The sequence below is a fragment of the Pseudophryne corroboree genome, chromosome 4 (genome assembly GCF_028390025.1).
Source record: "Pseudophryne corroboree isolate aPseCor3 chromosome 4, aPseCor3.hap2, whole genome shotgun sequence".
NCBI lineage: Eukaryota > Metazoa > Chordata > Amphibia > Anura > Myobatrachidae > Pseudophryne > Pseudophryne corroboree.
Window position 1 is genome coordinate 697,721,402 of NC_086447.1, and position 13,728 is coordinate 697,735,129.

A 13,728-nucleotide genomic window follows, 5' to 3' on the forward strand; every position below is an offset into this window, starting at 1 on the left:
CCTATGACCCTCCTCCAAGCCTCAGTTAGATTTCTGTGCCCGAACGAGAAGGGTGCACACTAGGTGGCTCTCCTGAGCTGCTTAGTGAAAAGTTAGTTTTAGGTTTTTATTTTCAGTGAGTCCTGCTGGCAACAGGCTCACTGCATCGAGGGACTAAGGGGAGAAGAAGCGAACTCACCTGCGTGCAGAGTGGATTGGGCTTCTTAGGCTACTGGACATTAGCTCCAGAGGGACGATCACAGGCCCAGCCTGGATGGGTCCCAGAGCCGCGCCGCCGGCCCCCTTACAGAGCCAGAACCCTGAAGAGATCCGGAAAATCGGCGGCAGAAGACGTCCTGTCTTCAAAAAGGTAGCGCACAGCACTGCAGCTGTGCGCCATTGCTCTCAGCACACTTCACACTCCGGTCACTGAGGGTGCAGGGCGCTGGGTGGGGGCGCCCTGAGACGCAATAAAAATACCTTAAATGGCAAAAGATGCATCACATATAGCTCCTGGGCTATATGGATGCATTTAACCCATGCCAAAAATACACAAAAAACGGGAGATAAGGCCGCCGATAAGGGGTGGAGCCTATCTCCTCAGCACACTGGCGCCATTTTCCCTCACAGCTTCGTTGGAGGGAAGCTCCCTGTCTCTCCCCTGCAGTCACTACACTACAGAAAGGGTTAAATAAAGAGAGGGGGGCACTAATTAGGCGCAGTATAAACAATACAGCAGCTATAAGGGGAAAAACACTTATATAAGGTTATCCCTGTATATATATAGCGCTCTGGTGTGTGCTGGCAAACTCTCCCTCTGTCTCCCCAAAGGGCTAGTGGGGTCCTGTCCTCTATCAGAGCATTCCTTGTGTGTGTGCTGTATGTCGGTACGTTGGTGTCGACATGTATGAGGTGAAAAATTATGTGGAGACGGAGCAGATTGCCTGTAATAGTGATGTCACCCCCTAGGGGGTCGACACCTGAGTGGATGAACTGTTGGAAGTATTACGTGACAGTGTCAGCTCTGTATAAAAGACAGTGGTTGACATGAGACAGCCGGCTACTCAGCTTGTGCCTGTCCAGACGTCTCATAGGCCGTCAGGGGCTCTAAAGCGCCCGTTACCTCAGATGGCAGATATAGACGCCGACACGGATACTGACTCCAGTGTCGACGGTGAAGAGACAAATGTGACTTCCAGTAGGGCCACACGTTACATGATTGAGGCAATGAAAAATGTTTTACACATTTCTGATAATACGAGTTCGGTGAGGAAAAACTACCTGTAGTTTTCCTGAATCTGAGAAATTAAATGAGGTGTGTGATGATGCGTGGGTTTCCCCCGATAACAACTGATAAAAATGTTATTGGCATTATATCCTTTCCCGCCAGAGGTTAGGGTGCGTTGGGAAACACCCCCTAGGGTGGATAAAGCGCTCACACGCTGGTAAGAACAAGGGCTCTACCCTCTCCTGAGATGGCCGCCCTTAAGGATCCTGCTGATAGAAAGCAGGAGGATATCCTAAAATGTATTACACACATACTGGTGTTATACTGCGACCAGCAATCGCCTCAGCCTGGATGTGCAGTGCTGGGTTGGCGTGGTCGGATTCCCTGACTGAAAATATTGTTACCTTAGATAGGGACAGTATATTATTGCCTATAGAGCATTTTAAAGATGCATTTCTATATATGCGTGATGCACAGCGGAATATTTGCCGACTGGCATCAAGTCTAAGTGCGTTGTCCATTTCTACCAGTAGAGGGTTATGGACACGTCAGTGGTCAGGTGATGCGTATTCCAAACGGCATTTGGAAGTATTGCCTTATTAAGGGGAGGAGTTATTTGGGGTCGGTCTTTCAGACCTGGTGGCCACGGCAACAGCTGGGAAATCCACGTTTGTACCCCAGGTCGCCTCTCATCATGAGAAGACGCCGTATTATCAGGCGCAGTCTTTTCGTGGACAAGCGGGCAAAAGGTTCCTCTTTTCTGCCCCGTGACAGAGGGAGAGGAAAAAGTCTGCAGAAATCAGCCAGTTCCCAGGAACAGAAACCCTCTCCCACCTCTGCCAAGCCCTCAGTATGACGCTGGGGCTTTACAAGCAGAATCAGGCACGGTGGGGGGCCCGTCTCAATGAATTTCAGCGCGCAGTGGGCTCACTTGCAAGTAGACCCCTGGATCCTTCAGGTGATACTCAGGGGTACAAATTAGAATTCGAGACGTCTCCCCCTCGCCGTTTCCTAAAGTCGGCTTTACCGATGTCTCCTTCTGACAGGGAGATAGTTTTGGAAGCCATTCACAAGCTGTATTCCCAGCAGGTGATAATCAAGGTACCCCTCCTGCAACAGGGAACGGGGTATTATTCCACACTGTTGTGGTACCAAAGCCGGACGGCTTGGTGAGACCGATTATAAATCTAAAATCTTTGAACACTTACATACAGAGGTTCAAATTCAAGATTGAGTCACTTAGAGCAGTGATTGCGAACCTGGAAGAAGGGGACTACATGATGTCTCGGGACATCAAGGATGCTTACGTTCATGTAAAAAATTTACCCTTCTCATCAAGGGTACCTCAGGTTTATGGTACAGAACTGTCACTATCAGTTCAGACGCTGCCGTATGGATGGTCCACGGCACCCCGGGTCTTTACCAAGGTAATGGCCGAAATGATGATATTCTTTCGAAGGAAGGGAATATTAGTTATCCCTTACTTGGACGATTCCCTGATAAGGGTAAGATCCAGGGAACAGTTGGAGGTCGGTGTAGCACTATCTCAGGTAGTGTTGCGGCAGCACGATTGGATTCTCAATATTCCAAAATCGCAGCTGGTTCCGACGACTTGTCTTCTGTTACTAGGGATGATCCTGGACACAGTCCAGAAAAAGGTGTTTCTCCCGGAGGAGAAAGCCAGGGAGTTATCCGAGATAGTCAGGAACCTCCTAAAAACCGAGCCAAGTCTCAGTGCATCAATGCACAAGGGTTCTGGGTATAATGGTGGCTTCCTACGAAGCAATCCCATTCGGCAGATTCCACGCAAGAACTTTCCAGTGGGACCTGCTAAACAAATGGTCCGGGTCGCATCTTCAGATGCATCAGCGGATAACCCTGTCACCAAGGACAAGGGTGTCCCTCCTGTGGTGGTTGCAGAGTGCTCATCTTCTAGAGGGCCGCAGATTCGGCATTCAGGACTGGGTCCTGGTGACCACGGATGCCAGACTGCGAGGCTGGGGAGCAGTCACACAGGGAAGGAATATCCAGGGCTTATAGTCTAGCCTGGAGACGTCACTTCACATAAATATCCTAAAGCTAAGGGCCATTTACAATGCTCTAAGCTTAGCAAGACCTCTGCTTCAAGGTCAGCCGGTGTTGATCCAGTCGGACAACATCACGGCAGTCACCCACGTAAACAAACAAGGGTGGCACAAGAAGCAGGAGCAATGGCAGAAGCTGCAAGGATTTTTCGCTGGGCGGAAAACCATGTGATAGCACTGTCAGCAGTATTCATTCCGGGAGTGGACAACTGGGAAGCAGACTTCCTCAACACGACCTCCACCCGGGAGAGTGGGGACTTCACCCAGAAGTCTTCCACATGATTATAAACCGTTGGGAAAAACTCGACAGGTATTGCGCCAGGTCAAGGGACCCTCAGGCAAAAGCTGTAGACGCTCTGGTAACACCGTGGGTGTACCAGTCAGTGTATGTGTTCCCTCCTCTGCTTCTCATACCCAAGGTACTGAGATTGATAAGATGGAGAGGAGTAAGCACTATATTCGTGGCTCCGGATTGGCCAAGAAGGAATTGGTAACCGGAACTTCAAGAGATGCTCACGGAGGATCCGTGGCCTCTACCTCTAAGAAGGGACCTGCTCCAGCATGGACCCTGTCTGTTCCAAGACTTACCACGGCTGCGTTTGACGGCATGGCGGTTGAACGCCGGATCCTGAAGGAAAAAAGGCATTCCGGATGAAGTCATCCCTATCCTGATCAAAGCCAGGAAGGATGTAACCGCAAAACATTATCACCGCATTTGGCGAAAATATGTTGCGTGGTGCGAGGCCAGTAAGGCCCGACGGAGGAAATTCAACTGGGTCGATTCCTACATTTCCTGCAAACAGGAGTGTCTATGGGCCTGAAATTGGGGTCCATTAAGGTTCAAATTTCGGCCCTGTCAATTTTCTTCCAAAAAGAACTAGCTTCAGTCCCTGAAGTTCAGACGTTTGTAAAAGGGGTACTGCATATACAGCCTCCTTTTGTGCCTCCAGTGGCACTTTGGGATCTCAATGTAGGTTTTGGTTTCCAAAAGTCACATTGGGTTGAACCACTTAAATCTGTGGAGTTAAAATATCTCACATGGAAAGTGGTCATGCTGTTGGCTCTGGCCGGGGCCAGGCGCGTGTCAGAATTGGCGGCTTTATCCTGTAAAAGCCCTTATCTGATTTTTCCATTCGGACAGGGGGAATTGAGGACTCGTCCTCAGTTTCTCCCTAAGGTGGTTTCAGCGTTTCACCTGAACAAACCTATTGTGGTGCCTGCGGCTACTAGGGACTTGGAGGACTCCAAGTTGCTAGATGTTGTCAGGGCCCTGAAAATATCCAGGACGGCTGGAGTCAGGAAAACTAACTCGCTGTTTATCCTGTATGCACCCAATAAGCTGGGTGCTCCTGCTTCTAAGCAGACTATTGCTCGTTGGATTTGTAGTACAATTCAGCTTGCACATTCTGTGGCAGGCCTGCCACAGCCCAAAAATCTGTAAATGCCCACTCCACAAGGAAGGTGGGCTCATCTTGGGCGGTTGCCCGAGGGGTCTCGGCTTTACAACTTTGCCGAGCAGCTACTTGGTCAGGAGCAAATACGTTTGTAAAATTCTACAAAATTGATACCCTGGCTGAGGAGGACCTGGAGTTTCTCTCAATTGGTGCTGCAGAGTCATCCGCACTCTCCCGCCCGTTTGGGAGCTTTGGTATAATCCCCATGGTCCTTACGGAGTCCCCAGCATCCACTTAGGACGTTAGAGAAAATAAGAATTTACTTACCGATAATTCTATTTCTCGTAGTCCGTAGTGGATGCTGGGCGCCCATCCCAAGTGCGGATTGTCTGCAATACTGGTACATAGTTATTGTTACCAAAAAGATCGGGTTATTGCTGTAGTGAGCCATCTTTTCTAGAGGCTCCTCTGTTATCATGCTGTTAACTGGGTTCAGATCACAAGTTATACGGTGTGATAGGTGTGGCTGGTATGAGTCTTACCCGGGATTCAAGATCCTTCCTTATTGTGTACGCTCGTCCGGGCACAGTATCCTAACTGAGGCTTGGAGGAGGGTCATAGGGGGAGGAGCCAGTGCACACCAGCTAGTCCTAAAGCTTTCTTTAGATGTGCCCAGTCTCCTGCGGAGCCGCTAATCCCCATGGTCCTTACGGAGTCCCCAGCATCCACTACGGACTACGAAAAATAGAATTATCGGTAAGTAAATTCTTATTATTCTGGATCATTTTAAACCTTTATTACCACCAGTTTGTTCTTACTAGCTAAAGTCCCATATGCTGCTCCATACAGACGCTTTTCCTATTCTCCGGATCTGTGCACCAGCACCAGCAAACCAATTCTCCTTGCCTTTTTAATCTTGGTGAAGTGTGGTGTGAGCAGGGTGACCAATTACAAGCCCAATTTCCTGATTACAGTTTATGATTGGTCCTTCCGCGTACAAATCTCTCAGTAGTGTCACACAATCCTGGTTTTCAGACCGAAAAATGTAAAATAAATACAGTACGGCATTTACAAATCTATATTCTTAAAGGAGTTTAATTTCTCCATCATTTATAGTAGACGTCTACATTTGAATGCTGCATTTGAGCCACATGTAAAAATTGGGATGTTATGTTTTTACTATTTGTTCTACAGTATGCAATACATAGTACACTCTGAGAGCATATGGGATATTGAAGGGTGATGGGGCAGAGAGAATAGGATGGTGAACGTCAGGCTGACAATGATAAGATGAAAAGAAAGAAGGGATTATAACAGAAGCCTGTAGGGCAGACTTTAGATGGCAGTGAGAACAGGCAGGAGAGGAAGCAGAAATGAGGGGTTTGGCATACTGAAAGTAGATGAGATATCAGAGATCGTGGCCAGGAGAAAAAGCGTGTGCATTACTCGCCATACTGAGATCAACTGTATTCTCAGTGTTTGTATCTGTGGGTCTGTGAATGGCTTAGCCATACCGGCTAGGGCTGGATAGAAATATGATGAGTTTTGCATAATATATGGGCAACACTGTAACTGTGATTTTTGTGAAAATGACAGTAATGTGGAGGATTCATGTAAATTAGATTAAAGGAGACAAAGAATGTGTCTTCACATAGGCACAGGTTTAATAATTTACCTGCACTAGATCAGACATGAAAGTAATTAATGTCAACATAATTTTCTTTTATTACCATTGCAAACTTGGTCTTTACTTTTAGAATTACTTTCAAAACCTCAAAACCTACTTTTTGTTTAACCATTTATGTTCTGAGCATCACAGTTTAAATACAGTTTTTTGTCCACAGCCCAAATTATTCGTTTTCAAAACATCACTTTCTTGTTGCCCTTGGTGACACGTGACTATCTATATAATGAATGTTTCTTTATATAAGAAAATACAGATAACATGAAGCTTAGTCTTCAGTAATACTCCGAGAGGACCTGTCACATCTGAATTACCAGAATAGCACAATTGTGTCTTAGGATACCAAGCATGTCGCAGAATCAGTTTTTAAAAGCACATAAAAGCAGCTATATTCCAGCATTACACAGGCAGCCCAGCTGTATCTACATGCCCACAGCCACAGTACCACCACCACTAGCAAGAGACTGCAGACACTGCAGCGAGATTCGACAATGCTCACCAGGGAAATATGATTGCCGGAGTGTTCTAGGGCAGAGCTTTAAATCACCCCCCCCATTCCCCCCCCCCCCCCCCCAAAAAAAGAAAAAAATCAACAACATCATTTTAAATCCAAAGAAAACAATGTTTCCATAAGAATAAAAAACACACAATCTGTAAAATAAAAGTCATTCTAAGCCATAATTATGCCTTGATATTAATGTGTTTGTGATACAGTATGTGATAGTGAATATTTTTGATGGCAGTGTCATATATACTGTATAAATGATGACAGGCTGCACTTTCTCAGTGCAACAATAAGGGGTGCAAAGTTCATAAGCACAGAGACTGCACAAAATAAAACAAAAACTGTAGCACATCAATGTAAGTAATATAGGGGGTCATTCCGAGTTGATCGCTCGCTAGCAGTTTTTTGCAGCTGTGCAAACGCTATGCCGCCTCCCACTGGGAGTGTATTTTAGCTTAGCAGAAGTGCGAACTAAAGGATCGCAGAGCGGCTACAAAATTATTTTGTGCAGTTTCAGAGTAGCTTCAGACCTACTCTGCGCTTGCGATCACTTCAGACTATTCAGTTCCTGTTTTGACATCACGAACACGCCCTGCATTCACCCAGCCATGCCTGCGTTTTTCCGAACACTCCCTGAAAACGGTCAGTTGACACCCAGAAACGCCCTCTTCCTGTCAATCACTCTGCGGCCAGCAGTGCGACTGAAAAGCTTCGCTAGACCTTGTGTGAAACTACATAGTTCGTTGTAATAATACGACGCGCGTGCGCATTACGCCGTATACGCATGCACAGAAGTGCCAATTTTTTGCCTGATCGCTGTGCAGCGAACGAAAGCAGCTAGTGATCAACTCGGAATGACCCCCACAGTGCTAAAAAATTGCACAGTGCAAAATACCATGATCAGATATCCATAACTGGAAAAAACATGATGGCATTAAAATGACAAGCCAGTAACTTATCGTATTCCAGTGTAAGGGTGGTCAAACATAACACATCAGGTATGAATCCAAAGGACTTGAATAATTAATTTTTACCCTGAATGACATAAATGAGCACAATAGTTGTGTTCATAGGTATAGAACGAGACACCAAGGCCTGAATTCAATTAGCGGCTGTAGACTTCTGTGGACTTATTGATCCCCCAGGGCTAATCAGTTAGCCCCGAATCCAGGAGTTCTCGTGGATTATCTTTCACCTGCCTCAGTAAATCGAAAAAAAAATCCCTGATAATTAGCAGTTTAATGGGTGCTGCAACTCTGGTAACGCGAATCCGTGCAAAGCTGTCTGGTGAAACGGAAGTGCAATTGACGCAATCTCCCTTTTTATTCTGCAGTAATTTACCATGGGTAATTAAATCCAGCCTTAGGGGTCTTTTTACTAAGGCTTGGGTGGAGATAAAGTGGATGGAGATAAAGTACCAGCCAATTAGCTCCTAACTGTCATTTTTCAAACCCTGCCTGTGACATGTTAGTTAGGAACGGATTGGCTGGGACTTTATCTTCGTTGACTTTATCTCCATCAAAGGCTTAGTAAACAGACACCTTAGACTTCCAGCTCTGAGCAGGTGCAAAATTCTAGTTTTTTGTATTTAATCTGATAATACAGAACAATAACAATAGTGTTTGTGAGTGCCAGAAATGTGTGTGTGTGTGTGTGTGTGTGTGTGTGTGTGTGTGTGTGTGTGTGTGTGTGTTTTAGTAAAATATGGGGAGATATGGGAGATAGATAGATAGATAGATAGATTGTAAATAGATTGATAGAGGTAGGTAGGTGTATACAGATATTGTAGGTAGATAGATAGATAGATAGATAGCTACAGATAGATATAGATAGATAGATAGATAGATAGATAGATAGAGATAGATACAGTAGTTGCATAGTTTCATAACAGCTGGAGAGCCGCAGGTTGGCCAGGCCTTTTCTAGAAGATAATAGCTAGAATCTGATTGGTTGCTATGGGCAACATCTCCACTTCTAAAACTCTTACACTTTAGTAAATATAACCCTTAAGGTGGGTACACACTGGCCGATATATCGGCCGTTCTCTTGAATGGCCGATATATCACGGGTCCGTCGGCCAGTGTGTATGGGCCATACGTCTGTGAGCTCTGTCGTTCACAGACGTATCGCGTCGGCCCCGCAGCACAGCCAACGGCCAATATATCTACCGATATATTGGCGCGTCGCTGTGTGACCGCCCGTATACATGTTGCGGCAGCCGGCGGTTATTGACAGCTGAACTGGGCGGGCATGTGTACACGCCCGCCCAGTTCATGGCGTCAGTCCCCGACGGATCGGGCAGTGTGTATGCTCAACACACTGCTCGATCCGTCTATAGATATATCTGCCGATCAATTGATTGGCCGATATATCTACCAGTGTGTACCCACCTTTAGATACAGATAGATATAGATAGATCGATAGATAGCTATAGATAGATAGATAATTATACTTTTTTAAGAAGTATACACAAACGTAACATGCAAGGATAAATTGTCCATACAAATGTAAAGACTTATATACCATACATTCAGTCATGTATTCCATTCATTAACTATGCATTTCTTCTATTATTCTTTAATTGCTAGTCATGAAACACAGAGTACTTGCTGGGACCACCCAAAAATGACAGAACTCTTCCAATCACTCGGTAAGGAGACTCTACATATACATAGTACATTGTTAGTAACTTATTGTTGTCATGTCACAGCATTACAGCATTCACAAGAGGTAAGTTACAATCAAATACCAGCAATAGTATTTCTCTAACGTCCTAAGTGGATGCTGGGGACTCCGTAAGGACCATGGGGAATAGCGGCTCCGCAGGAGACTGGGCACAAAAGTAAAGCTTTAGAACTACCTGGTGTGCACTGGCTCCTCCCCCTATGACCCTCCTCCAAGCCTCAGTTAAGATTTTGTGCCCGAACGAGAAGGGTGCACACTAGGTGGCTCTCCTGAGCTGCTTAGTGAAAAGTTTAGTTTTAGGTTTTTTATTTTCAGTGAGACCTGCTGGCAACAGGCTCACTGCATCGAGGGACTAAGGGGAGAAGAAGCGAACTCACCTGCGTGCAGAGTGGATTGGGCTTCTTAGGCTACTGGACATTAGCTCCAGAGGGACGATCACAGGCCCAGCCATGGATGGGTCCCAGAGCCGCGCCGCCGGCCCCCTTACAGAGCCAGAAGACAGAAGAGGTCCGGAAAATCGGCGGCAGAAGACGTCCTGTCTTCAACAAGGTAGCGCACAGCACTGCAGCTGTGCGCCATTGCTCTCAGCACACTTCACACTCCGGTCACTGAGGGTGCAGGGCGCTGGGGGGGGGCGCCCTGAGACGCAATAAAAACACCTTGGATGGCAAAAAATGCATCACATATAGCTCCTGGGCTATATGGATGCATTTAACCCCTGCCAGAATACATAGAAAAACGGGAGATAAGGCCGCCGATAAGGGGGCGGAGCCTATCTCCTCAGCACACTGGCGCCATTTTCCCTCACAGCTCCGTTGGAGGGAAGCTCCCTGGCTCTCCCCTGCACTACAGAAAGGGTTAAAAAAGAGAGGGGGGGGCACTAATTACGCGCAGTATTAAATAAAACAGCAGCTATAAGGGGAAAAACACTTATGTAAGGTTATCCCTGTATATATATAGCGCTCTGGTGTGTGCTGGCAAACTCTCCCTCTGTCTCCCCAAAGGGCTAGTGGGGTCCTGTCCTCTATCAGAGCATTCCCTGTGTGTGTGCTGTATGTCGGTACGTTTGTGTCGACATGTATGAGGAGAAAAATGACGTGGAGACGGAGCAGATTGCCTGTAATAGTGATGTCACCCCCTAGGGGGTCGACACCTGAGTGGATGAACTGTTGGCAGGAATTACGTGACAGTGTCAGCTCTGTATAAAAGACAGTGGTTGACTGAGACAGCCGGCTAATCATCTTGTGCCTGTCCAGACGTCTCATAGGCCGTCAGGGGCTCTAAAGCGCCCGTTACCTCAGATGGCAGATATAGACGCCGACACGGATACTGACTCCAGTGTCGACGGTGAAGAGACAAATGTGACTTCCAGTAGGGCCACACGTTACATGATTGAGGCAATGAAAAATGTTTTACACATTTCTGATAATACGAGTACCACCAAAAAGGGGTATTATGTTCGGTGAGGAAAAACTACCTGTAGTTTTCCTGAATCTGAGAAATTAAATGAGGTGTGTGATGATGCGTGGGTTTCCCCCGATAACAACTGATAATTTCTAAAATGTTATTGGCATTATATCCTTTCCCGCCAGAGGTTAGGGTGCGTTGGGAAACACCCCCTAGGGTGGATAAAGCGCTCACACGCTTGTAAGGGCTCTACCCTCTCCTGAGATGGCCGCCCTTAAGGATCCTGCTGATAGAAAGCAGGAGGGTATCCTAAAATGTATTTACACACATACTGGTGTTATACTGCGACCAGCAATCACCTCAGCCTGGAGGTGCAGTGCTGGGTTGGCGTGGTCGGATTCCCTGACTAAAAATATTGATACCCTAGATAGGGACAGTATATTTTTGCCTATAGAGCATTTAAAAGATGCATTTCTATATATGCGTGATGCACAGCGGAATATTTGCCGACTGGCATCAAGTCTAAGTGCGTTGTCCATTTCTACCAGTAGAGGGTTATGGACACGACAGTGGTCAGGTGATGCGGACTTCAAACGGCATTTGGAAGTATTGCCTTATTAAGGGGAGGAGTTATTTGGGGTCGGTCTTTCAGACCTGGTGGCCACGGCAACAGCTGGGAAATCCACGTTTGTACCCCAGGTCGCCTCTCAACATGAGAAGACGCCGTATTATCAGGCGCAGTCTTTTCGTGGACAAGCGGGCAAAAGGTTCCTCATTTCTGCCCCGTGACAGAGGGAGAGGAAAAAAGGCTGCAGAAATCAGCCAGTTCCCAGGAACAGAAACCCTCTCCCGCCTCTGCCAAGCCCTCAGTATGACGCTGGGGCTTTACAAGCAGAATCAGGCACGGTGGGGGGCCCGTCTCAATGAATTTCAGCGCGCAGTGGGCTCACTCGCAAGTAGACCCCTGGATCCTTCAGGTGATACTCAGGGGTACAAATTAGAATTCGAGACGTCTCCCCCTCGCCGTTTCCTAAAGTCGGCTTTACCGATGTCTCCTTCTGACAGGGAGACAGTTTTGGAAGCCATTCACAAGCTGTATTCCCAGCAGGTGATAATCAAGGTACCCCTCCTGCAACAGGGAACGGGGTATTATTCCACACTGTTGTGGTACCGAAGCCGGACGGCTCGGTGAGACCGATTCTAAATCTAAAATCTTTGAACACTTACATACAGAGGTTCAAATTCAAGATTGAGTCACTCAGAGCAGTGATTGCGAACCTGGAATGAAGGGGACTACATGATGTCTCGGGACATCAAGGATGCTTACCTTCATGTCCAAATTTACCCTTCTCACCAAGGGTACCTCAGGTTTATGGTACAGAACTGTCACTATCAGTTCAGACGCTGCCGTATGGATGGTCCACGGCACCCCGGGTCTTTACCAAGGTAATGGCCGAAATTATGATATTCCTTCGAAGGAAGGGAATTTTAGTTATCCCTTACTTGGACGATTCCCTGATAAGGGTAAGATCCAGGGAACAGTTGGAGGTCGGTGTAGCACTATCTCAGGTAGTGTTGTGGCAGCACGATTGGATTCTCAATATTCCAAAATCGCAGCTGGTTCCGACGACTCGTCTTCTGTTCCTAGGGATGATCTTGGACACAGTCCAAAAAAAAAAGGTGTTTCTCCCGGAGGAGAAAGCCAGGGAGTTATCCGAGCTAGTCAGGAACCTCCTAAAACCGAGCCAAGTCTCAGTGCATCAATGCACAAGGGTTCTGGGTAAAATGGTGGCTTCCTACGAAGCAATCCCATTCGGCAGATTCCACGCAAGGACTTTCCAGTGGGACCTGCTGGACAAATGGTCCGGGTCGCATCTTCAGATGCATCAGCGGATAACCCTGTCACCAAGAACAAGGGTGTCCCTCCTATGGTGGTTGCAGAGTGCTCATCTTCTAGAGGGCCGCAGATTCGGCATTCAGGACTGGGTCCTGGTGACCACGGATGCCAGCCTGCGAGGCTGGGGAGCAGTCACACAGGGAAGGAATTTCCAGGGCTTATGGTCAAGCCTGGAGACATCACTTCACATAAATATCCTGAAGCTAAGGGCCATTTACAATGCTCTAAGCTTAGCAAAACCTCTGCTTCAAGGTCAGCCGGTGTTGATCCAGTCGGACAAAATCACGGCAGTCACCCACGTAAACAGACAGGGTGGCACAAGAAGCAGGAGGGCAATGGCAGAAGCTGCAAGGATTCTTCGCTGGGCGGAAAATCATGTGATAGCACTGTCAGCAATTCCGGGAGTGGACAACTGGGAAGCAGACTTCCTCAGCAGACACGACCTCCACCCGGGAGTCTTCCACATGATTATAAACCGTTGGGAAAAACTCGACAGGTATTGCGCCAGGTCAAGGGACCCTCAGGCAATAGCTGTAGACGCTCTGGTAACACCGTGGGTGTACCAGTCAGTGTATGTGTTCCCTCATCTGCCTCTCATACCCAAGGTACTGAGATTGATAAGGTGGAGAGGAGTAAGCACTATATTCGTGGCTCCGGATTGGCCAAGAAGGACTTGGTAACCGGAACTTCAAGAGATGCTCACGGAGGATCCGTGGCCTCTACCTCTAAGAAGGGACCTGCTCCAGCAAGGACCCTGTCTGTTCCAAGACTTACCGCGGCTGCGTTTGACGGCATGGCGGTTGAACGCCGGATCCTGAAGGAAAAAAGGCATTCCGGATGAAGTCATCCCTATCCTGATCAAAGC

General features: G+C 47.3%; 1 protein-coding gene across 6 annotated transcripts in view; it reads left to right on the forward strand.

Moving 5' to 3' along the window:
- UTRN (utrophin) overlaps nucleotides 1–13,728 on the forward strand; it is a 1,167,552-nt gene that overhangs the window by 910,280 nt on the left and 243,544 nt on the right. For all 6 annotated transcript variants that reach the window (XM_063917938.1, XM_063917937.1, XM_063917939.1 and 3 more), the window contains one exon: nucleotides 9,463–9,524. In XM_063917938.1, the coding sequence (XP_063774008.1) occupies nucleotides 9,463–9,524 (62 nt within the window). The remainder of the gene's footprint in view (nucleotides 1–9,462; nucleotides 9,525–13,728) is intronic.